Source organism: Pleurodeles waltl, chromosome 4_2 (genome assembly GCF_031143425.1).
Source record: "Pleurodeles waltl isolate 20211129_DDA chromosome 4_2, aPleWal1.hap1.20221129, whole genome shotgun sequence".
Lineage (NCBI taxonomy): Eukaryota > Metazoa > Chordata > Amphibia > Caudata > Salamandridae > Pleurodeles > Pleurodeles waltl.
Window position 1 is genome coordinate 341,094,924 of NC_090443.1, and position 26,026 is coordinate 341,120,949.

Here is a 26,026-nt window from a genome sequence, read left to right on the forward strand (position 1 = left end):
CTTTACCAGTCGGCCAGAAGTGACTCTGTTTTGCTGTGCATCAAACTGTAATTATAACATTCATAGCAAACATCTTGCTTGTGTGCCTCTTTGAAGTCATTCTATGGAGAGACCATTGCTATTGTTATTGCAAGGGGATCTCCATAGAATGACTTCAAAGATGAACACAAGCAAAATGCTTGCTCGCAGCACAGGGTGGTGGGGGAGCTTGAAGGCGCCCGCGTTCCTAGCCGGCTCCCCGCATCCTGCAGGAGCCAGCACTGCTCCCTCAAGCAGGCAGCTGCTTTACATAGCAGCTCCCTGCTACTGGGACCAATGTTTTCATTTCTTTTCCTGAACGCATATTCTGCCTAAAATCGCCTCATTTTCAGTGCCAGTCAGTGGGGAAAATCAATTCCCAGGTTTTTTTCCCCCAAAATCTCCCTCTTCCCAAGTTCAAAATGTTGGCCAGAATGGTACACTGGATCAGGGAGGACAGGAGGAATAGGGTAGGGGCATGGACTTGGATAACAGAGGGCAGGACGGAGATGGGAAGGTGCACAAAACTGACCTTTCAGGGCAGGCGTTAGGTGTTGCAGCAGCACAATACATTACGCAGGGCAAGCTGGACGGCAGTGCAGCACAACGCACCAAGAAAAGCAATATGTAGGGGACCGGGCCACGCACATGGACAAAAGAGAGCAGACGGGAAAGAGGCAAGGGCAGCAAGCTGACCATACCGGACAGACAAGAAGGACAGTTGCAGCATAAGAGACCATGAAGGGCAGGAGGGAGGGGGCAAGGGCACAACAACTGGACCAGACAAGGCAGGAGGGAGGGGGCAGGGGCCTGCACAAGGAAACTTGAGGAGGAGGCAGTACCAGCAAGCTGACCATGGAGGGCAGGCGGGATAGACACTGGAAGCACAACCTACCATGGAAAGCAGCAGTGAGACTTTATTGCCTGTGTGTATGCCGTTAGAGAGAAGGTGGGAAGGGGTCAGGGACAGCAAGCTCACCACACTACACAGGTGGGAGGGGCTGTGGTAGCACCAAAGACCATGCATAGCAAGTGGGAGGGTTAGCGGCAGCACAAAGGCCATAGTGGACAAGACGGAGGGCTTGGCATGCACAAAGGGCCAGGGAGGACAGAAGGGTGGGGTAGGGTCTGGAAACAGACAAGTAAGGGCAGGGGAAAGGCCTTCACAACAGACCACACAGGGCAGGGAGGAGGAGCAGTTGCAACACAACAGAGTATGGCGGGCAGAAAGGTGTGTCTGCAAAATGGACCATGCCAGACAGAAGGGAGGGGGTAGGGGCATGGAACTCGAACAGCAGGGAGGGGTGGCAGGGTCAGGTGGCAGCCATCTGTCTATGCTAGGCAGGTGTGAAGTGAAGAGGCAGTTCAACAGAACACCCAGAGAAGATATGATGGGCAGTGGCAGGTCCATGGAACATGGTGGACAAAATGGATGGAGCAGGGTCATGAACACAGAGATCAGAGGGCAGGGGAAGGAGAGTAGGGGCTGCAAGCTAAGCACAGAGGCTAAGCAGGAGGGCATTGATGGGGCAAAGGACTGGGCACCAGAGGGCAGGAGGAGTGGGCAGGGACATCAAGGTAAATGGAGGGCAGAGGCAGCCCATCAGAGCAGGAAGGGCAGGGGGGATGGGGCTAGTGCATTGATTCGAACAACTGAGGGTTGTGAGGAGGTGGGTGGGGCAGCAAGCTAACTGTTCGGGACCTGCGGGAAGGGCAATGGCAGAACAACGGCCACACAGGGCTGTAATGAGGGAACAAGGGCATGGAATTGGACAATAGATGGCAGGGACGAGGGGGGCAGGAGCAGCAAGTTTGGGTGGGAGCAGCACAATGCCAGGCTCGGCCCTGGGTCCAACATTCCCCCACCACTACCACCAATGCATTGCAATGGGCATCTTACTTAATGTTAAAAACCCCTAGAAATTAACTGAAAAAAACAAAGGTTACAGGGTTGCTATAGTTAGCAATGCACTGCTAATTACCCCAGATATTACATCACTTGTGATATCTTCGATTATATCATTATTAATATCACTGTAACATTTCCAGTAAAATTATTCATGATTGGGCGTGTACGCCAATCTGGATGAGAAAACTGTGCATTGTAAGGGCACAAGTTATAGTTACCTTAGGGTACAAGTTATCGTTACTTTAAATAACTTTAACTATAAATGCTGATTTCCATGGTTTTGTGCGGGTAAAATCAGAACCTAATGATAACGTCACTGTAACCTTTGGTTTCTAAGTTAAAATATATCTGAGTGTATTTGTACTGGAGCGACTGTGCCTACATGTGCACAACTGTGAACTTCTAGTGTTTGGCACCAAAAAGCATTCATGAATGAGTAAATGGATATGCGTGCATGTGAAAGCAGCAGTATGTGTTTGTTTGTGTAGGAGTGCACACTTGCATCGATGTGTGTACCCGAGTATCTGCTGAAGTAGGCATATGGGTGTGTAGCAGTGTGTATTACCAGCAGTGAGCAGGTCAGTGCAGTGCTTATAACCTGGGTGTGAGTAGCACATTCATGTTTGCAAGTAAGGGCTTGCAGTAGGCATGTACAGTGAACATGTCAATGAGCTTTAGTGTTTTATATGCAGCTGTAAGTATCCAAGCAAGGACAATGGACATGTCTAACGTTGAATATCAAGGAACAACACACACCAAATAAGCATCTGGGCTTGAAAGAGTGTATGTGGCTGTGTACGCCAATCTTGCTGAGATATGTGTGTGCCTGGTGTCTAAAAGGAGAATCAAACATCTGTAGGACTAGCCTATTAACCATATGAACCTGGGCTATGCAACAATAGGAAGAACAGTAGTTCCTTTAGGAATTACCATTACGCAAGCCTAGGGTAATTGAGTTACATTGAAATGATTTAATGTCCTAGAATAATTGGTATTCCACTGATATTTGCAGGAAGTAGAAAGGACACAAACTCAAAAAAGGAGCATGTTCCTGTTCATATCAACCAAAGGAGCCGCTGATCTTTTTGCTGGTGGCTAAAAATAAACTGCTACTCTGCGTGCCACTGTTGCACGACATTCTTTGTGTCGCTTATTTCTGTGAGCATCTCCTCCACATGACCAGTTGCTGTACCACAACCATATTCTGTGTCTCCTGTGGTGACAACCCTTGGTTCCTCAACTGGCCCCCATGTCTCCCCTTAGATCCTTGCATGACCTACATCTAGATGCCACATGTGGCCCTCTGCTGTGGAAGCATGCTTTTATATGCTAGCAAAGCAGTAAATCTTGCAGCAGTAATACATCCATATGTACTGGGAGCAGACAGCATTAGTAAAGGCTCTTCCACAGGTCGGGCAAATTGACTCAAAGCAACAGATCTGAGTAGGTAGATCTAAATGCAGATTAAAGCAGGAAGAACAGTCTATACAATCAAAAGTAAATGTCATCCATGAAGAACTGTGAATCAGAAGCAGCAAACTGAGGTTTAAGTTGTGCTCACCAAGCTAAATATGCTTTTGGTCGAGAACCAGATCTGTATTTCTTGCAGTCAACCACCACAAAAAGGGTACAACGTGTTTTGTCTACAAAACGTTCATAAAGTAGTGATGTCCACACAGGCCAAGAATGTAGGTCCAGGGGATAGAACATCTTAGTTTTGGGGGCTATACTTCTGAACAATTAAAGAAAGACTTTCCAGGGCGGAAAACTTCTATAGACTTATGTTTTTAACTTAGAAGAGAAATCATAAAGGACCGCAGCTGGGGGCATTGGCCTTGCCAAAGTTACTGTGAGAATACAGGTGCTTGGAGTTAGAGAAATCACTCTGCTCCCCAAAGCTGAAACACCTTCTCAGATGGACGATGGACTTTTCAAATAGTAGGTCGTTTAAGAGTATATATGTATAATATTATATTTCTGTACATGTAGTGTGTGTGTACACATTCTGTGTACTAAACGGCACTACTACCCGAATCCTAAGTTTAGAATTTATAACGTTTTTAGATAAATATATTCTAAATTGCAGACGTCCCATCATTCACCTTACACGAAGGCATTTGTGGCTGCTGCCCAGTTACAAAATCTCAAAATGGAGGGGTCGATCTGGGACTAGCCTAGCAGGTCGTTTTACAGTCAGCAGAAATGTCTCCTAGGATTACTTTTAGGGAGGTTCACTCAACTGCAGGAAAAGGGTGTGCCGGAGTGGGGTGTGTCAGAAGGGACTGCGTGCAGAATCCCCCCTCCCCCCTGGAATGAATCAACTGCTTTCAATCGGTCCTGCGCAGTGGCCCTATGTCAGATCACTCACCGCTCCGGTGTTCTGCTGCCGGGTGTCCAGAGCCCCCGCCAAACCATCCGCGGCCTGAGGCTCCTCGTATTTCACACTGCAAGATAGAGGAGACAGTCAATAAATAGGGGGGCAAGACTTTACAGCTCCACAGATGCGTCTCACGCCTGACCAGCAGCAGCCCCTGCTATGCCATGACTGGGACCTGCACACGTCACTCACCTCACTCCTGCTAACACTGCACCAAGACCGAAGCTCAGCTCTGCCAGTGCACCCCAAAGGGGCAGTGGCGATAGGCAGCCTCCCCACTAGCAAGGCACCAGGAGGATTTCAGCCCAGCAATGAACAACTATTGGCAAAGTCAATAACATTTGCCTACGCTAGAACAATTAACTCTGCTAATGTCATTTAACCATGTTGTCAGCAGAGTCAGAATGGTTGGCATGCCATAGAGTGGTGTGAAGTGGCGCAGAGTCGAGTGGCGTGAAGTGGAGTTTTGTGGAGTGGACTACAGTGGCATGGAGTGGGGTGGCTTGGAATGGCATAGTTTGGATTAACAGAGCGACATTTAGTGGGACACCACAGAGCAGAGTGGAGCAGCATAGAGTGAAGTGGGATTGACTGGAGAGGCATAGCGTAAAGTGACGTAGGGTGTAGTGGAATCAGGTTCCAGAAAGGGGCATAGATTAGACCAGCGTACAGCGGAGTAAGGTGGAATGGAGTGGTGTAGAGTGAGCTGGCAAAGAGTCCAGAAGGGTAGAATAGAAAGCAGTGGCAAAGCATGCAGTGACGTAGAGTGGAGTGCAGTGACGTAGAGAGCAGTGGGATAGAGAAGAGTGTAGTGGCGTAATATGCAGTAACGTAGAGTGGTGCGGAGTGGAGTGCAATGACTTACAAGGCAGTGACATAGAGAAGATTGGTGAGAAGTAGAGTGGCGTAGACTGCAGTGGTGTAGAATACAGTGGCATAGAGTAGTGTAGGGTAGAGTGCAGGGCCATACAGTAAAGCAGTGCAGAGTAGAATGGTGCAGGGAGCACTGGCGTAGAGGGCAGTAGTATAGGGTGAGTGGTGCAGAGTAGAGAAAAGCAGCAGTGGTGTAGAATACAGTGGTGCAGAGTAGGGTGGAGTAGGGTGCAGTGGTGTAGACTGGAATAGAGTAGAGCGGTGCAGAGTTAAGTGGCGTAGAGTTCAGTGGCACAGAGTACAGTGTAGTGGCATGGAGTGGCATAGAAAGCAGTGGCGTAGAGTGCAGTGGCATGGAGTATAGTGGTGCAGAGTACAGTGGAGTGGCATAGAGTGGCGCAGAGCACAGAGGTGCAGAGTAGAAAGGCGTAGAGTGGAGAAGAGTGCAGAAGCAGAGTAGCTAGTGGCATAGGGCGGTAGAGTAGACTGTGGAGTGGCATAGAGTGGTGCATAGTAGAGTGCAGTGGTGCAGAGTAGGGTGGCGTAGAATGCAGTGTTACAGTATAGTGGTGTAGGGCAAAGTGACGTTGGGTGCTGAGGTGCAGAGAAGAGCAGAGTGGCGTAGAATGCAGTGGCAGAGTGTAGTGGCATAGAGTACAATAGGGTAGAGTGCAGTGGCCCAAAGGAATGCAGTCAAAGGCCTCAGTTCAAGCTCTCCTAGGTTCTTAATCTATGAAGAGAAGCCACTCTCATGGGTTTTGTCAATGTTTCGCAGAGGCACTGCACTGATGAGCACTGTATTTTGGACAAAGTAGAGAAATGCAGCAGAAACAATGTTTTACTCAGTAAATTATATTTGGAGGACAAGAAATAATGTTGCAGCATTCTTTATGTGGAAGGCACGCAGAATCTGCCACACTTTGCAGTACAAGGATATGTGTATTCTGTGCCACAACGAAGAACCTATTTGCTGGCACAGATGAGCGGATTTGCTTAGACTGTAGGCTGTGGGTGGGAGGAAAACAAAGCAACATGGAAGGGGGAAAGGTGGGAGGAAATAAAAGCCACGAGGATATAGGAGACAGACTGAAAACACACGTACTCATATGGAGTGCTTGAACTAAAAAAAAAAGTAGCTCGCAAAACGAGAGCAGTGAAAGGACATACAAGAAGAGGACAAGACGTGCCAAGACAAACTCAACAAAGGAAATGAGAGTGCCGCTGAAACTAACAAATGGCGAGCTATAGGTGGGCTGTAAGCCCACTGTATGTAAACAAAATGTCTTGCAAAACCAATGTATCGGCTGTCTAGGCTGAACCTAAAAATGGATGTGCCAACCTGAACGGTCACAGCACAGAATCAAAGTACTGCCTACGGCTGATCCAAATTGCAGGGGCATTTTGCAGAATGCAGGAAGTGGCTTATTTCTGTCCCCATTATACAGCAATCTGCAATGTGACTAAGCTTTCACCACTGTTAGCAGTCAATTGTTCTTGATAAAGATTTATTTCAAGATATTTTCGACAAAAAACAAACACAATTATAAAAGAAACTCCAATTCCCCCAGAGAAGAAACATTACGTTCGTAGAGATTTGGGAAATACTGCTGGCCGAGTGTCCTTACAAATGCACTAATTTCATCTACTTTTCTGTAGAGTCATGGGGTAGTCCCCTGCCCTTCTCTAAAAGGTAGTCTGAACCCCACAAAGTTTTCACAATGTTATTGGTCATATGTGTACAGGAAAGTACATGCTATACAAAGCAAGCATAAATAGAAAAACAATAAATGAAATGAACCTTTTGCCACAGCAATTATACTTGAGGACTCCTGCTCAGACACTAGGCACCTGCCTCCCCTCTGACCCTGCTCCACATAAAAGGACTTTTGTCATAATTTACCCCTTTCTAACTTGCTATTAATCTCAAAAGTAATGGCCACGTTTACTTTCTCACCTCATTCCTAGCATGTGCCTTTTACTGTCAAAGTGTCTGTAACTGGATTTAGAAATGAGCTGGGTCGATATAGTGTTGTGAGGAACAAACCCTCTCAAAAATAATCGTGCAAGTAAAGAAACATATCAGAGTAGTGGTGACAGGAGGAAAATCCGTTGGAGCAATGACATGAGCAAGGAAACATGCTGAAGTAACAGCATGAGCTAGAAGATGTGTTGTAATGGTGCGAGGATGAAAACGTGAAAGCAACGCTGTGAAGAAGAAAACATGCTGAATCTCTGAGGAGAAAACATGTTGAATCTATGAGGAAGGAAACGTACTGAATCAATGGCATGAGGAAGGAAGTGTGCCAACGTAATGGCAGGGGGAAGTAAATGAGTTGAAGTCATGTCGCAAGGAAGCAAACTTGTCAAAGTCATTGTATGAGGAAGACTTAGAGAGTAAGGTAATCGCATGCGCCATCCTCACCTGCAGTAATCTCCAGTACTACGGTGCCCTGACCCGGTCGCAGCTCTCTCAACACACCTTAATCTGGACCTGCACATTGAGTATGGTCAGGTTCTGCTACATGGCAAACAGTGAAAGAGCTTGACAAAGCATCAGTGGCACCACCGGGGGTTTCAAAAGCATTGGGGGCGCAAATGTTCAGGTTTCTGATGGGGCTTGGGAAACTCCCTCAAAGCACTTATTCTGTGTCCTACGCAACCAATCCATGAAACATCCAAATGTCCTGGTCGCCCTATGATGGGCAGTCCTTAGGTCCTAGGTCAAGACTGGTGCATCCCAGGTTCTCACGTCGTTCCTGGCGGTACGAGGGTGGTCACCCTCCTCCTGTGCTGTTGAAGGCCACCGGCTTTGGACGGTCACGGTCAAACTTGTCAAAGAAATGTTCATCTGTAAATGGCCCGCTGTGCACGATGGCACTGAGGGTGAAGTAGAGGGCAGTCACAAGAGCACAGATGAGCAAGAAGGGCACGAAAGGTTTCAGGTGCTGCCAGCAGTACCACTCGCCTGAGGCACTCATGGGCCTTCCAGGACACTCTGCCAAGGGATTCACAAACAAAGGCCTCAATCCAAAACCCTGCAAACCGAAAGTCCCAGAGCCAACACAAAGAACGAGGGGGGGTCAGGGATTCCTGCCCCATCTGGCAAGGGAGAGTCCAAGGAGCGGCTCGAGACAAAAGGTACAGGTCCAAGAATTCAGCCACAAGCAGGAGGTGATGTCCAGGGATACAAGGTGTAGGCCTGAGACCTCTGCCACACCACACTCTGCCCAATGGAGAAGGCACCAGTTTCAGAAGTCTGCCATACCCAGAGGACTCTCAAGAGTCTGGTTTCTAAGCCTTGTGCCACACTCAGAAAGCGATACGATCCTACGTGATAAATGGTCGATCCATGAGCTCTGCCACTCCCGGGAAGGGACAGGACAGGGCTTGTCCTGAGAACCACGCACCTGGAGACAGACAGATTAACTCCAATGACTAATGCAAAAAATAGAAGGTGCCACGTAAAGTGAAAAGCTCCTGCTGGGCCGCACCCGTGCTCAGCCCTCCAGTTCCATGGATCAAATTCAACCCTGGATCTTCTTACTCCTTGTGACAGGCAAAAACATCCATCCCTCACCCTACAGACTACAGCCATGTGCAGGGGTAGCCCTTAAAATGATGTGGTCAGCTGTCTGTCAGGCACCCCTTTAGGAATCTACATGGGGCTGGTGCCAAAACACTGGAGTTACTAGGGGTCACAACTCTGGCCGAGAGTCCGGAGGTACCGTCTTGTTCCCCATGATGGCCGGAGAGCGCACAGCTCAGGAATCTACCACAGGCTGCAAACTTGGCACATACCAGGCCTCAGTCACCAGAGATGCTGAGGCTGCAAAGTCAACATGCATAAACCTGCCACGTGACAGGAAATTACTGATGCACAAAAACGGACGTCACAGAATAGCCGGTTTAAAAATGCCCGCGGGAGACATTCCCTCCTAAAACAGTTTACTCACACTAAAAACAAAAGCCGTGTAACCCAAAACGGTATGTATTTCCAGCTATTTAAGGAAGAACTATTTATGGAGACCTTGCCCATATTTTCGCCATCCTAGTTTTACTTGCTTGGCTTAGCCGTGACTGATTGTTTCGAGAATCAGTCAAAAAGACTTTAGGTGTACGAAGAAACAGAGATATGTTGCGTCTCTGCTAGTACAAATCAGTAAGCGAGCACTGGCAATGCCAATAACTCTGGCATTCATTTGCTGCACCTTACACTCACTAGGCACATGCATCTCTCATCCTGCACTCACGTGGGCACCCCTCTAACCACACACTCAAACACCCCTCTTGCAGCATTCACCAAGGCACAATGCGCACCCTGCACTCACACTGGCACACAGCTCGCCCCACATGGGCACACTGCTAACCAGGCACTCATACCCGGAGCGGAGCCAGTGTGTCATGGGCCCTAGTACAAAGAAGAAATGGGGCTCCTGCTGCTGTCCCTTCAGGCCTCCGGGCCCTCGTGCACTGCACCTGCTGCACCAACGGAAGCTACGCCTCTGACTCATACAATTACACCTTTTCCCATGCAGTTACACAGACAGATGGCTTACCCGGCACTCGCAGGGGCGCAATGGGCTCACCCTGCACTCAGAGGTTAAAAAGCTGTGCCCTGCACAAACGCGGACAGTTCCGAGTTGTAGTAAACACAAGACCAACCAAGCTCCAAACCCAAAGAAGCATAGATGTGGAGCCCGGGAAGCAATGGACAACCCCATCTTTCCTCAAGCAGAAGAGGAACAGTGCAGCAATGGAGATCTGCTTGTCTCGCAAGTTGAGGCACATGATGGCAGTCTGGTCCAAACCAGGGAGGGGAGCCGGAGTGGTGGAGAGCAAGAACTGGAGGGTGTAAGGCAGGTTTCTCCAACGAGTAGATCGTGAGCTACTGGTAGCTCTCCATCTACCTGTAAGTAGCTCTCCTGAGTGCAGCTCAGCATATTAAATTAGACGTTTTTGTTTGACTGAATTAATCTATCTATACTAAAATTAAAAAGCATGTATAAAAGGGGAAAATGTGTGCATTTACAGAACTCATGCTGATGTTTTGAGAAAAATGGTTCAATTTGCAAAATATATTTAAAGCTGATGTTTGAGTTACAAATTATAAGGCACGGGGAAGCTCTTTGCTCATATTATTACCTTGGTGCCAGGGGCATTTTAGCTATGGTTGGTATGTATTACCCACATAGAGGCATTATAAATTGACAACGTTTTTTTGACATTAGAACCGGTAACCCTCCCTGACGCACTGAGGTGAATACTGATGGTTATGTTGCATGGAGTGGCCACTAATGCAATCTTGACTGATACAATCACTATAACCCTAATTTTAGTAGCTCTGGATAATTTTCATAGAGCATAAGTAGCTCTTATTACAGAAAAGGTTGGAGGCCCCTAGTGTAAGGCATTGGTCTTCAAACGTCTTAATGTCGCAGCCCCCCTCTCCCCCTGTTGTAAAAGAAATTATCAGAATTTTGCACAATTTTTCTCTTAAATTGGCAATGTTTATATATGCCTAAACATGTTTAAACATTGCAGTTAAATGTTGTTACCCCTTTTAAAAATACAATCAAATACTTGATTGCCAAACATACTATTCTGGTCAGCCAGGCCTTATTATCTGTAATGGGGGCCGGAGGTTTGGGGAATATTTGGAGTCCTTTTCGATTTGACACCTACTCCCACAGCCAGGATACAAATAACAAAAGATGTTAATGATGGCCCATAACAGAATGGCTTACTGCTGCTCATATTTTCCCCTTAAAATAAGACACTTTTATCAGAGCCTGCCCCTCAATCCCTCCCCCACCCCTGCACCTCAGATTACTAAAGGCCACGCCAGTGGGGCCCGGGCCCGCCCTCCCCATTGAGGACCTCTGGTGTAAGGGATGGATGGGCACAAAAGGTAGCGGTTGCACTCATGGTGCATTTATAGGGAATGTACCAGCACATTGTAGCACTGAAACTGGTGTTAGGTGGTGTCCAGACCCAGTCTGGAGACAGAGGTCGATTTTGGACAGATAGCAGCCTGGCCGAAACCAAATTTGGAGTAACCCCCCCTCCCCCCTTCCACATGTCATCTGTGTGTTGGAAAAAGAGCAGGTAGGGGGGTGAGAGGGATAAGAGAAAGGAGGGCCGTGAGAAGAAATACAGACAAAATGTGGACACGAATGCCAGTATTTGACACACTTCTCTTTGCAGCCAGGTCTGAGGGAGACTGCTGCAGGCAGCTATAGAGTCCCTCTTAATACTAATGCTCTGGGTGTGGGCTCAGCTCATCCATAGTAAAGAACAACCCTACCTGGAGCATAAGCTATTCATGAGCACCTGTAAAGAAATGTGGCCTAAAGAAAGACGTGCTGACTTACAAACTGCAGAACCAGGTTCAAGTGCCAGAGATGGCTCTACGTCCTGAGATTCTGGGTAAATCACTTAATTGCCCTTTGCCTTAAAATCCTGAACCTGGCCTTGTGGAATATAATATGGTGTTTATTTAAAAGCGCTTCAATGCCATAGGGCCAAGTTTGTGCTATATAAAACTGCAAAAAAATAATGATAATAAAATCCTATAAACACGGGCCGCTGTTGTATTTTGGGCGGCAAAACACAAACTAGGAGCGGCAGTATGCACCTCTTTGCTGGGCATGTAGCAGCTACATACTATTGCTTGATGGCATGTAACTCTCCCAATAACTAACTGCCAAAACATTTCTCCAACCATCCAGTGTGCTCGTAAACAAAGATTGCATGTAAAAATTCCGTCCTGCTGCATCACTACTTTTCAACATGGTGGCCAACTCAGTTGTGGGGAAAGCACTGGCAACTAGTAGGATCCTAATCAAACATCTGACACTCTAGTCTGCACTAACGACTGCATTATTATGTTTGATTGTACCAGCAATCTTGGTTGAGAAGTAACTCCACAATACAATAGGACTGCAACGGATGCACGCTTTTCGTGGTAGCACACACCCTTTGGCAAATCAAAAACTGTACTCATATCAACCGACAACGCAGTTGCGCTGACTAGTGGGCTCAAAAATGGACAACTGTGAAAGTTAATAATATTACGCCATGAATGTTAATGTCGATAAGAAAGGCTGGGCCCAGGTATTCGCACAGACGGTTGAGGGAAGCGCACGTCACGATCACCTCTGCTATACGTTGTTGCGGTGACGTCAGACCGACCGATACACAAAGTAATCTGCAGGGGAGAGAGTGACGTGTCCACTTTGCCATCCACGCGACCTCCAATGAAGCAACCAAAGCCGGGAGAGAGGGCGGCTCTACGGCACACCAGCCGAAGCATGAAGCACCGTAAACTATCAGAAACATCGGTGAGACTGCAGGGGCGGGAGAGGGAGAAGCAAGGTAGGCGTAAGGAAACACGAGAGGGAAGGGGACAACGCAGAGAGAAGAAAAGGGCAGAAGGAGTTCAAAAAAGAGCTTGGCGAAGGCGACAAGAAATGGTGGGACGAGAAGGGCAGCAAAACCACTACGAAAAGCTGAGAGAAGGGCGACGGAGGTGGGGTGGGAGAAGAAACAGAAAATGAGAGACAGGGCAAGGAAAATGGGGAGAGGCGGAAAGAAGTAAGGGGCAGAGAGGAACAGAAGGAAAGAAAGGCAGGACGGGAGAGAGAAGCAAGAGCGTAGAGATGGAAAAGGAGAGAGGGGCGAGGATGAAAGAGTAAAGAGGATAGAGGGAGGAGAAAAACAGAATGAGTGAGCGAATGCGAGGGGAAGGAGAAGGAGATACAGAGAGGGAGTACAGAATGAGGAAACAGGAGGAGTGGAAAGTCGGACAGATGACCCAGCTGGTGTGACCGCTATTCCTGGCCGCCGATGACATTTCTGGCAGTCTGGAGATTAATAGCTAAAACCCGCAGGGCACGCACAGCCGGACAGTGTTGCAATCCAACGCGAGGGGCTGCTGCAGCTCGCGGCTGAGGTGCTCCTGCAGAGCCTTGTTTGGAAAAGCAAGTTTGCTCTAGGTCGGGCTCGAGGTGACCCAGCAGAGCCTTGTTTGGACCCTTAATACCAGAAATGCAAGGTGGCTGCACATTAGAGCTGAGGTGCATCAGAAGAGCTGCGCGAGGGCCTCAGCACTGTAACTATAACAGAACATGCAGGTCAGGATTGCGGTGCTTCAGCAGAGCGGCGCGGGGGCCTCAGTACTGCAATTAAACGCACCATGCAGGTCAGGCTGGAGGAGCATCAGTGGAGCTATTTCGTGTCTCAGTATTAAAACAGAGTGGGCGGTGCAGGTCAGGGTGGAGGTGCATCAGCAGAGCAGCGCGAGAGCCTCAGTTCTGCATCTATAATGGAACATGCAGGTCAGGATTGCGGTGCTTCAGCAGAGCGGCGCGGGGGCCTCAGTACTGCAATTATAACGCACCATGCAGGTCAGGCTGGAGGAGCATCAGTAGAGCTCTTTGTGTCTCAGTATTAAAACAGAGTGGGCGGTGCAGGTCAGGCTGGAGGAGCATCAGTAGAGCTCTTTAGTGTCTCAGTATTAAAATAGTGGGGATGGTACAGGTCAGAATTGAGGTACACAAGGAGAGTTGTGTTTTTGGTCTCAGGCAGGTATAGAGTGGGTGCTGCATGTGAAGCATGAGATGCATATGCAATACTGTGTGTGCGAGTTTCAGTACTGTAACAGCAGAGGGAGCAGTCGGTCACAACTGAGATGATCAGAAGTCCTTACCTTCTGCCCACTTTACTGATATAGCAAATGTTGTGGCAGAGCAGGATTGATGTCCACCACACTGCCAGGGACTGGGGCTCTTTTGCACTGGAGCAGATTCAATAACATACTCTGAAGTGGTTTAACAGTGACATTAACTGTTGCTTCGTCATCTCTCCTAGGTAACTACCATATATTAGAATATTAGAATGTTGGGAGCTCCACTGAAAACAATGGAGTGCTCCCAGCGTCTAATGCCTACCCGCAGCTCCAACATTCCAATGTTTTGGTCCACAGAGGTTGCTGTGAACAAAGGCCTCAGGGAGCCTGAGGGAATTTCAATCCTCTTGGGCTCAGTGAGGCCTTTGTTTTATTTATTGGAACATTCTGCCCTCTAGTGGTGAACCGTTCTAATAGCCTTATAGCTCTCCGTAGCTGGGCTATCCCGGCATTAAAGTGCAAATCTCTTGTTAAAGGCTCTTGCCTTCGGCTCGGGCCTTTAACGCTGGAGTGGGCCTTTAATGGCGGGTATATTCCACTACAGCGGACTTCAAAGTTATAACATATCTGGCAGTCTCATAGTGCAACCATTTTAGTTTTTCCTCTGATCTTCTGCTTCTATGGGATTGCACTATTGCATATTGACCCCCAGAATATGATGGTACAAGAATATCAAGGACGGAATATTGAGGCACAAAATATCATAATGTGAATGGGTGTAGAAAAGTGTAGATTTACTATTCCTGACTCCACAACTATGTGCCTGAATATATATATACCACATGGGTACATAAATGTGGATTTAGCTATAAAAAATCTAGATTTACTTACCTGTCAATATTTTTTGTTGCTATTTTGTCCTCGATATTGTGTCCCATCAAAATTCTGGGGTCAATATTCGTGATCTACGCCCTTCTATGGCACTTCTGGGTAGACTCCATGTAATGTACACTAGTGGTTTAACAGTGCCATCAACAGATTGTTCCTTCTACACTCCTAAGCACTCCACATATTACTCTTGGGCAGTTTCATAATATAATCAACCATGTCAGGCAACCACCAATAATTCACCTAACGGCTCCCCCGACTTAATACTGAAGCGGACACGCACCGAAGCCCATAGACATCTGACGTATACTGCTGGTATCTTGGAGCACTTTAATACAGTCCATCCCTGCAGGTCCAATTAAGTCTCCCATCAGTTTCAAGCTGGACAATCTAAACTTATAAAAAACCTTTACAAACAGCTTACTTAAGGGATAGCAGTAATACAGGTCATTCAGGTGGATTTCTCTCCTCTTTCTTCTCTCTAGACTCACAAGATTTAATGAGTGGATTTCCTAATTACTCAGGACAGCACAGGAGGCAGACTGAAAGGTTTTTCAGTACATACCCAAAAATGGAACCTACAGAGTAAGCTACAGCAACGAACTCATATAATCTGAGCAGACTCTCATTCGTTCTTCCTCCATCACACTGCTAAGTGGTGCAACTCAAGGCAGGGTAACAGCACCATTTTGCACATAACACCGAAACACTTCCCATCAGTGCTTGAAATGGAAAAATAGAAGTGCAGGCACTCTGTACCAGAGTACCTGCTTGTTTCTGAGAAGTGCCAGTACTCTCTAATTAAAAGTATTACGCTTTTCCTGAGAAGTGCAGGTACTTTCCCTCTCAAAATAAAAAAGTCCTGGTATTCAGTACCGGCTCATATAAAGCGCTGCTTCCCATCAAAGAAAAACCCTTCCAACTAAGAATGTCACACGGTGGAATGTGCTACCAGTCAGTTATAGGGCTTAGTTTCTTCGCAGTGGTGTATGAAGAGCTCTATAAGTACATTTACAATACACTGTCCTGCAGATCAGGATTGTTTAGTGGTCCATGGAGAGAGCTGCTGTACATATGCCCACCTCTTGCGCTGCTCGGCCAGGGAGCTTCCCCTAGTAATGGCGAACATGTCAAAGTCGTCTGCAACACTGGGGGTCGACTCTAGGGTCTGCAGCGTCCCGCTCACTGAAGGAGAATTCAGATCTGTGGGAGAGAAGGAGATGTGATCAGCTCAAATTCATCTTCGAAGATTAAAAAAACTCTGAGCTCACAGGAGGCATGGAAGGGTCAAGTAACGGTGAGTCCACAAGGGGCTCTTGGTGGTGCCCCGAAAAGGTAAGCTCGCTAGAGGTTATAGTGTAGGCTAGAGGAGAGGAGCTTGCACAGGGCACCTAGTGAATCCCAAAGGAAGTGAGCTCAGAGGAAGCATGTAGTAGGCACCTGCTAGAGACCAGATTATAGAGGCTCGTTGGAAACACCTCAGACAGCCAAGAGAGGAGAAGCTTGAAGTTTCATTCTAAGAAAAAAGGGCTTGAGGAAGGTCAGTAAACAGGAAGCAACAGGTGGATGCCACAAGTGAGCTTGGAAGAGACACCTGGTTAGTTTTAGAGGAAGTGCACTCACAGGAGCGCATCCGGGAGCCAAGAAAGAAGGAGCTGGCAGGTTCATTCAGAGAGAAAAAAGGCTCAAAGGATGTCACATCCGGAGACACCTGGCTGAGATGACAGATTAATGCATCAAGGGGTGTAATAAAGGGCACTGCATCCCTGGAGCGCAGGCTTGGGACCCAGCCTCCTAGTACAGGGTTGGGGTTCCCAGCTACCTGCCGCCTTCAACCTGAATATCTGTCTAGGTGTATCGAAGGGACCCCTCCATGCATTTCGCAAAGCTCCTTCATTTTCGCTACGCTCCTGGAGGCACCTCCTAGATTCATGAGGCTGGGAGTTCACAGGAGGCACTTGGTGTAGCATAAAGAAGATGAATACACAGAATCTTGGTAGCGCCCAGCAAAAGTGAGTTTGCGAGTTCATCCCCAGAGTTGGGAAGCTGTGAGGATGCAGCAGATACCTGTTGGAACAAGTATCTGGTAGGTCCTAGAGGAGGTAAGTTTGCAGATGGCACCCGATGGATCCCACAGATGAGCTCACACCAGGCACGTACTGAAGGCCAAAAGAGGTGAGCTTGCAAGAACACCTATGAAAGCCCAGAGGGGGTTAGCTCGCAAGTTGCATCTGATGGGACACAGAGGAGGTTGATAAGAAGGCACCCTTTAAGTGCCCAAACGTTGTAAACTCTCAGGAGGAAATTGGTGGAGCTCGCTCAGAGGAGATGTTCTGAGAGCAGGGACCTAGTTGATCCCAGAAGCAGTGAACTTGTAGGTGGCAGAGGCTATTAGCTACCTCGAGACATGTATAGGTGCCCAGTGGACGTGCTCTTGGAGGATACACCTATGACGGTTGAGCAGAGGTGAGCTAACAGAAGGCCACTCTGGGAGTCCACAGGAGAAGAGCTTGCAGTAGGGCACATCTTAGAAGTAAGACAGCGGGAGCCTCAAGAGGTATCTCTGTGGCCAAGAGCAGGAAGCTCACACGAGGCACCTCTCAGAGCTCAGACCACGCAGGTTAGTTGGAGGCACCTCTAAATGCCAAGAGATGGGGGCCTCAAAGGAGTTACATCTGCACCTCTTATAACCCAGGCCATGAAATCTCACAGGAGGCAAGTCTTCAGCCCGCACGAAAAAGGCACCTCTTCAACCCATGAGGGCATTTCTCGAAGCCGAAATTGAGCTTGCAGGTGTCAGGGTTCAGTCTAAGTGGAGACAGATAGGGTAGTAAGTAAAGGGGCAGAAAAGTCCTTTTGAATAACATTTTATTTTATGAAACCCAAACCTAGTACACAAAATGCAAGATGTACATATAGCAAAGTAGGGCCCCATGCGAGCCATTGAGCCCATATATTCACTGAACCTGTGGTGCTAGGTCACTTAGCTTGAGATGGGGCTGTTTTGGTGATGAGCCTGTGCAGGTAGGGCAATAAGCCTCCGAGGTGGTGGCAAGGCAGCAAGCCTGTTAGTGGGATGAAGGCAGCAAACCTGCTGCTGAGTAGGTATTGCACTACGCCTGTAAAAGAACAGCACTGATGCAGTAGTAGTAGATAGCACGTGTTGGTTAAGGTCACTGTGACTTTAGGGTATCATGGAGAAACTTGAAGTGATGGATTAGATATGAGGATGTTTGAAACGGGGGCCAATTACTCAAAATGTCGGGGTTCTCTCTTTATCTGTTTTTTAAGGTGTGACCTACAGTTTCAAATCATGGCCTGGCCATCTTCGCCATTCGTAGGTCATAGTTCATTAAACATAGTGCCAATACACTGGTTAATAGGAAGATTTATGGTCGGTGTTTAGAACGTACGCAACGCTATTTTAAGAGATAAATGGTAAATCATGTACTTACCAAAGAATGAGACCTCCTGACAGAATTATAACTCACCAATGTTGGCCAGCTGCGCGGACAGACTAGTGGTATCTGACAGATAAACAGGAGGGTCAGTCGAGCTCAGATTAACCGAAGACACTTGTCCGTCGGGAGACTGTGGGATATAAAAGGCAAAAAGGTCAAAGGTAAGGAGTGAACATGCTATCGCCCAAATAAAGCAGCAACTGCACATCCCATCAGCCCCACACAATGCTGATACAACCTCCAATTGTGTATCCCATCAGCCCCTCACAGTACGGACTCAGCTAGCAGCTGTGCGCCCCAGGAGCCTCCCACAGTGCGGACTCAACTAGTGACTGCGCATATCATCAGCACGACACACCGCAAAAATCTGACAGGCAACTCCACATCCCATCAATACTGCACAGTGCAGACTCAACCAGCAACTGTACACCCCGGCAACCCCTCCACAGTGCGCACTCAACTAGCAGCTGTACTTGCCATTAGTACTACACAGGGCGGACTCTACCAGCAACTGTAAATCCCGTCAACCCCTGACAAATGCGGACTCAACTAGCAACAGCGCATCCCATCAGCCCACACAGTGTGTGCACAACCAACAACTGCACATCCCATCAACTCAAGAGCAGTGCTGACACACCCACCAATTGCAAGGAACATATTCACTGGGAATGGCCAAATGCCTCATATCGTACAGCGTGTCTCAAGTCTTTAAAGGCCAGAATCATGCCATGTTTTAAAAATAGTCACAACATTGTATATACAATGAATATAAATGGAAATCATTTATGTAGTCCCTGGTTACCCTGAAAACTTTCAAAGACAGGCCTAAGATGAATCCCCCAAGATCAAGCGTGATTCCTTGTGGAAAACAGTGTCCAATACTAAGATCAGGTCTGTCAGGTGCACATCTGAATCCAAGCTCTTTCCACTACGGAAATCATGCAGGACTCAGGATTCAAGGTCCATCTTCCTTGAAAGAAATGAAGCAGAAATCAGCAGATAGGTGTAGATTGATCTCAGGAAGTTTAATTGTTATCTGGCATCAATAAACCAATTCTGTGATCTTTCAGATGGATGGACTGGGTCGAACGAAGGGCCAGATGTAGCAAAGGTTTTTACCCATTCTGTGTCTATGGGAAAAAGTGTTCGTACATATGGCCCTATAGTCAGCTAAAATCAATTATGTTTTTTTCAAAGTGGGGTGTGCCTAGGGGTATAATAAAGTTATCAAAATGTAATGTAAAACTCAGAGGTGATTTTATTCTACTGGCCATGTTTATCCACAGGCAGAAGCTGGGCAGAAAGCTGGTGTTGAATTAAAAGAGATGTGTCTCAGCAATGTCTGATCCAGGGCAGATACTCAAGTTAGCCACATTTAAGAAATACACTTAATAAAAATTGCCCTCCTTTCCATAGTGAGTGGATACCCTGAAACCATGTCAACGATATGGCCTTCAGAGACCAAAGTTAGTCCACCATGAATTAAAATGCCAGATTCCATGCAAGAAATGCCACCCTAGTGATTGCCTCAAGTATCAATTAATAGACTGTTGTGAGGTTGTGACATCAGAACAGAAACCAGGCTGAAGGTATCTCCACATAAAATAAAATGTCAACCCTTTCTGACTCACAGGCTCCAACGCCAGAAACAGGCTTCGGCTTCTACGTTTCATATTATTTCAACACCCCCAGGTTTCTTTTTTCTGCATTTGTATGTCTTTCAAACATACTCAACTAGTAGTTTTCACTCATTCATCCTTTAAAAATCAGTGGGTGAAGTAAAACTGTTTTTTATGGAACAGAGATCCTTGTCATGTGCCCCCATCGTGCAGATGTAGCGCTGGTGATCATATCACCCTCTAATGCGCTATTTATTATGCTGGTTTGGACGGTAAATACACCCGACCTGTCCTTCTGCTAGTGATCATCCACTCGCCGTGGCTTCGTCAGTAATTATGCGCTAGCTGATTTTGCCAATAATCAAACCATAAAAGTAACTTTGCGAGAACCGTTGCTTCAGCAGTCCTTTTTAAAACCAACAGGGGATACGCCCTTGTAACGATTAGAGTGGGAGAAAGAGAAACGCGACATTAGCCCCGACTCTGAGTTGCTCGGAGTTTACCAACTGAGTTTAGTGCATACGGTAATTATCCTTGCATTAACTTTGTGACCTCTTCATTACAATCCAGCTGGTCAAACCTGCCAGCTCTTAACATGGCAAAGTAATGCCGCAGTTACCGTAACGTGCGGATTTTCGTGTATTAAGCACCAAAATGCTAATGTTATTCTCCCCAAACTAAAAATAGGTGCTATTGATCACGCGTAATACATTTCAACCCCCACGCGGTCTGATTTTATCACCTGCGAAAAACAGCGCCTACACCCCTGACGCACTCAGAATTACGGCCTTAGTGTATTTAAGGATGAACTGGGATGTGCCACGTATGGTGTACAAGTGTACTGGAATGTAACTTGTACTGAAACAATTTCTTGTCCTTCCAGTAGGTGGCAGGTATGCTCATAACATGAATATGAAAACGCGTCAAAGCCAGCAACACAGACCCCACTGTGCGCTGTTTCCCTCCCATGTAGGTCTTCCAAGAAGATAAACTTTTGATGAATTCCTGTATAGTGCATATTCACAATCTGCCCGCCTCCACGTGCTGGTCCTATCCCGCAAAAGAAGGGCAAAAAAGAACTATAAATGAAGTTGAGAGTCTGTTTGGAACATCTGCAGTATCGGCATTTTATGCCAACTTGAAGGGCCCTGCATCAAGGAGCTCTTTTTTGCAGTTCTTGAATGAATTAGTTTTGGGTGAGGGGATACCAGGATACCTTGGGTCATCTGGATTACGCTAATGCCGTGGATATAAAAAGTCATATTATCACTACTGGGTTCTTCCGATATAACACTTTAATACGCAAGGCAGATTATCTTCAGCATTACTGGACTTCCGTCTTCCCTGGGACCTGTTTGAATGCCGTGATTCCTCTTGCAAGTGTCATTCTTGCACTTTGAAGTATCCCAGTGGTTGTCGATGCCCTTGTTATGTTAGTCAAAAAGCAAGCTTTTGGGGAAGCCACGTTCAGTCTTTATGAGGGAGCTCATTTTCACTTGCCCTCCTATCCTAAAGGACGTTACTCCAGATGTTCCTCAAACAATGCAGATGGCATGAAAACCGGAGTGACCCCAGAATATCGAGGGAGGACTCGCGATGGCACCATATACGGTGGACACAATATCAAAGGACAAAATACTGAAAGGTAAGTAACCACAGATTTTCTATACTTAACTCTACATATATGAGCCATGGCAATATATTGATTTTCAAGTTGCACAGATGTGGAGTTTAACATAGTAAATCTATACTTCCTTTATATGTACCTACCTTTCAATATTCTTTACCTCCAAAGGAGGAGCCAGAAAACAAAACTATCCCCCACTTCGATGAAAGCCTTGACGGCGCCAAGCACATGATGAAAGTGAGCCCAAATCTCCCTAGAACTCCTTTCTCACTTCCATCTATCCATCATCCTTTCGCACCTCACCTGTAGGTAGCTGGCCTGGTGTGTGATGGGTATCTAAGGTACTTACATATAATAGCAGGCCCAGGTATCCCCTATTGGTGTAGTGTAGGCAGTGTCTAGAAGCTAGGCTCTCTATAAGTAGCTGTGGATGAGCAGGCAAGACTCATCTAGCAAACATGCAAATCTTATGCAATACCACTGTAGTCACACAGCACTCACACACATGAAAGAAAAAACCCCGTGTTACAAAAATAAAGGTACTTTATTTTAGTGACACAATTATCAAAAAGTACTAGAGAGGCAACCCTCCAATAGGAGGTAAGTAACACACTTGATATGTAGAACTAGTAATCAGAAATAGGCATAAATAGCAATGGAAAACAGTGCAAACCGCAATAGACAATAGTGTCCCTAGGGGGAGCCCAAACCATATTCTAAAAAAATAGAATGCGCATGCAGGACCCCCACCTAGGTAAGTGGGATGTGTGGAGGGGAGCTGGGAGAACTAGGACATCCCAAAGGTAAGTACCACAGTGCCCCCCAGCAACCAGGAAGAAAGGAGTACGTTAATGGATTTTCCCCAAACCACCCAAGAGGTCTAAAAAGAAGATAATGCAACACCCATAGAAGACTGCAAGAAACCAGCGGTGGATTCCTGAAGTGAAGGACCTGTGAAAGAAGGGTACCAAGTCCAGAAGCCGCAAGAGTTTCCGGTGGTGGCAGGAGCCACTACCCACCCATCTGTGGATGCAGGAGTTGGATCGAGGGTAGGACCAAGACGGTCGGCAATGCAGCCCTGGAGCCAGAGAAGAGTTCCTGGGGGATGCAGTCGACATCCCACGCCGGATGGAAGAATGCAGTCGATCAGTGGCGTGGAAAGGCCATCAATAAGCCTTGGCTAAGGCAGAAGTCGCAGTGAAGCAAAAGTTGAGCTGCGAGGTACCAGCAAGGTCCAGGAGGACTCAACCCATTGGTGTGAGGGTGGGAGTCTCATGGGGACACTCAGCAAGGCAGAGTCTCGACAGAAGAAAAGCCAGCCCCCACAGGACGAGGAACCAGGAGTCGCAGAGGAGCCCACACAGCACAACTTGAGAAGGGTCCCACGCCGCAGGAGAATCATGCAGAGGACTGTGTCACAGGGAAGAGCACTGGGGATTGGGGATACATGAAGCGTCAAGATCCCTTGGAGGAGATGCCGACAAGCCTTGGAAGCTGCAAGAGACGTGGTGCACAGGTGTACTGTCTTGCGTGGGAAGGCAAGGGCTTACTTCACCACAGTTGGACAGCTGGTAGAGAGGACCAAGGGGACCATTCCAGACCACCACCCGTGATACAGGATCCATGCAGCTCAGGATGAGAGGAGATCCACGCAGCCGGTCATCGTTGCAGTTGGTGCCTGTGGATGCAGGGGAGTGACTACTTCACTACAAGAAAGATTCTTTCTTGTGCAGGCTGAAGACTTGCCGTCCCCAGAGGATGAACAGCAGGGGCAATATTGCAGAAGCTGGAAGGAGCAGTGGAAACAACGTTGCAAGCAGAGTCTCCATCGTGGATGCAGACTATCAGTTCCTGTAGGGTCCAGTCTCTGTTCCAGTGGCCAGAGGTCAAAGTAGAGGTTGCCAGGGAGTCCAGCTGGAATCTTGCAAGCCGAAGCTGAGGAGCCACCCAAGAGGGAGACCCTAAATATCCCTGAAAGGGGGATTGGTCACTTAGCCAGGAGACCACCTATCAGGAGGGGGCTCTGACGTCACTTGCCTGACCTGGCCACTCAGGTGCTCCCAGAGGCCTATGCCCACACCTTGGATTCAAGATGGGAGAATCAAGGGACCCCTCTGGAGGAGCTCTGGGCATCACCCCTGGACAGGTTAGTGGTCACTCCCCTTTCCGTTGTCCAGTTACGCACCAGAGCAGGGTCTGGAGGACCCTGAACTGATGCAGACTAGTTTATGCAAGGAGGGCACCAAATGGGCACTTCAAAGCATACTAGTGGCTTGGGGAGGCTACTTCTCCCAAGCCATGCAACACCTATTTCCAAAGGAAGAGGGTGTTACCCCCCTTCTCCCAAAGGAAATCCTTTGTTCTGCCTTCCTGGGCTTGAGCTGTTCATCCATTCATTGCATCATCCATCATTCATTTAGTCTTTCGTCCTTCCATCACTCCATTGGCCATCCATTCCATACATCTGTCCATCTGTTCACACGTCCAGCATCTATGCATGCATCCATCCATTCATCCAACCATCCACCCATGCAGACATCATTTTACTTACCCATCAATCAATAAAGCGTTTCAGCCATCAATTGTTCCTTTTGGTCCATTCATTAATTCATCCATCCTCTCAAATTTCCATTTACTAAAATCCATCCTCTCAAATTTCCATTTACTATGCCAGCCTTTCACCCACACATCCACCAATCCTCTCAGATTTCCATTTACTGTCATGCTTTCCCACACATCCATCCTTTCAGATTTCTATTTACTCTGCCATCCATTCATCCATCCTGTCAGATTTCCATTTACTCTGCCATCCTTTCATTCACTCATCTATACCTTGTTTCACCCACTCTTCCATCCACCCATCCTCTCACCCACCTATCTTTTCACCCATGTATCCATCCTTTCATCCACACATCCACCGCCTTTTACCCACTCATCAATCCATCCACTCACCCACTCATCCATCCATCCTTTCACCCTCTCATGCATCCACTCTTCCATCCTCTTCCTTTTCTAGCAACCCTCTTTTCTTTTTTTCATTTCAGTTAATTATGATCTCCTGCCTGTCAAGTTGCAGATAACAGGCCCATAAAAACCACACCCCTGCAGTAGCTGCTAAAGCCGGGGGGTTCAAGACGCCCGTGTCCCTCGATATTCTGTACAAGATACTAGTGTATCTTGATATTCCTAGCCTCGATATTCCATAGTACAATCATGAAGACTCATTGACAAAGCATAAGATGTATGGCGGCTTCAAAGACAGCTGGACTACAAACCATGCACGGAGAGCTTTCACTATGTTCAACTCCAATCAAGTTCCCAAAGAAAAAGGGTGTGAACTTAGGCAAAAACATATATACCTAACATCTTTAGTGTGTTTAACTATTCTTTTTCTAAAATCAGTCTGATGTTCTTAAAGTAACTTTCATTGCCTTGAGATTTGTTTTCTTTTGAGGGATAGTTGAAGGGTAATGTAACCGGAATGGGTACATTTTGAGGGCCATCAGGTTTCAGTTTGCTGCCTCAGAAATGAAAGGCTGTAGTTTAAATTAACAGAGTCAGCATCTTATCCTTATAAAAACCTCGGTCCATCTCTCACAAAGCCTTCATCATTCAGATAAGAGTCCAAAACAGAAAGGGGACTTATAAGAGAACAGTAAATCAACAGTCCAGAGCATGATGTTCCTTAGGGTTGCAAGATCCATTGTCTGTAGCGCACCACTTTTCCAAGTCCAGGATTTAACTTAACAAGAGCAGCAGCACAATCGAGGTGGAAGGAAATTCTTGAATCTGTCTGAACCTTTGTTCTACAGAAATGTTTCTCAAGATTCAAGTTGATCCTACATTGTTACATGAAATGTGTACAAACACCACCTATGCCTGCATCGGAGGTATATATATATATATATATTACCTAGTGGCAGTCGCCACTAGGTAGTTATAGTTACGATTTTTTTTTTCCTTAGACTGAGCGTTGTTTGTTTTGCCAATAACTTTGGTGCCGCATCAAGTCAGAGTCCTTTTTTAGATTGTTTTCCCGCAGGCGGTGAGGTAAGGAGTGTATGTGTGTGTGTATATATATATATATATATATACACACACACACACACACACACACACACACACATATATATATATATATATATACACACACACATATATATATATATATATATATACACACACACAGATAGTATATAAAAAAGCTTGTCCATGCAGTGTATATACATATGTACAATATTTGTCAAATAATTTTACTACAACCACCACAGGCTTCTGGGGAGGTGGAGGGTGCATGTGAATCTACAGCACTACATGCTACATACACAATAATGCTTAGTAAATGTGTGTGGTGTAGTCCAAGTAGCAGCCTTACAAATATCTGCTACTGGAATGTTTCCTAAAAAATCAATAGAAGCACATTTTTTCCTGGTAGAATGTGCTCTAGCAGCTGTAGGCAAATGTCTTTTAGCTTTAAGGTGACAAGTTTGAATATACTTGATTATCCCTCCAGCGATCCCATTTTTTGAGACTGGATTGCCTTTGTGAGGCATTAAAAATACTACAAAAAGTTGTTCGGATTTTCTAAAACTTTTAGTCCTATCAATATAATGCATAAGAGCTCTTTT

The 26,026-nt window shown here is 46.8% G+C and overlaps 1 protein-coding gene across 4 annotated transcripts in view; it reads right to left on the bottom strand.

Annotated features, from left to right (window-relative positions):
• Positions 1-26,026, bottom strand: part of TOM1 (target of myb1 membrane trafficking protein) — a 244,150-nt gene that overhangs the window by 42,555 nt on the left and 175,569 nt on the right. For all 4 annotated transcript variants that reach the window (XM_069231390.1, XM_069231388.1, XM_069231391.1 and 1 more), the window contains exons 10-12: positions 18,183-18,282; positions 15,774-15,894; positions 4,296-4,371 (exon numbers count right to left, since the gene is read on the bottom strand). In XM_069231390.1, the coding sequence (XP_069087491.1) occupies positions 4,296-4,371; positions 15,774-15,894; positions 18,183-18,282 (297 nt within the window). The remainder of the gene's footprint in view (positions 1-4,295; positions 4,372-15,773; positions 15,895-18,182; positions 18,283-26,026) is intronic.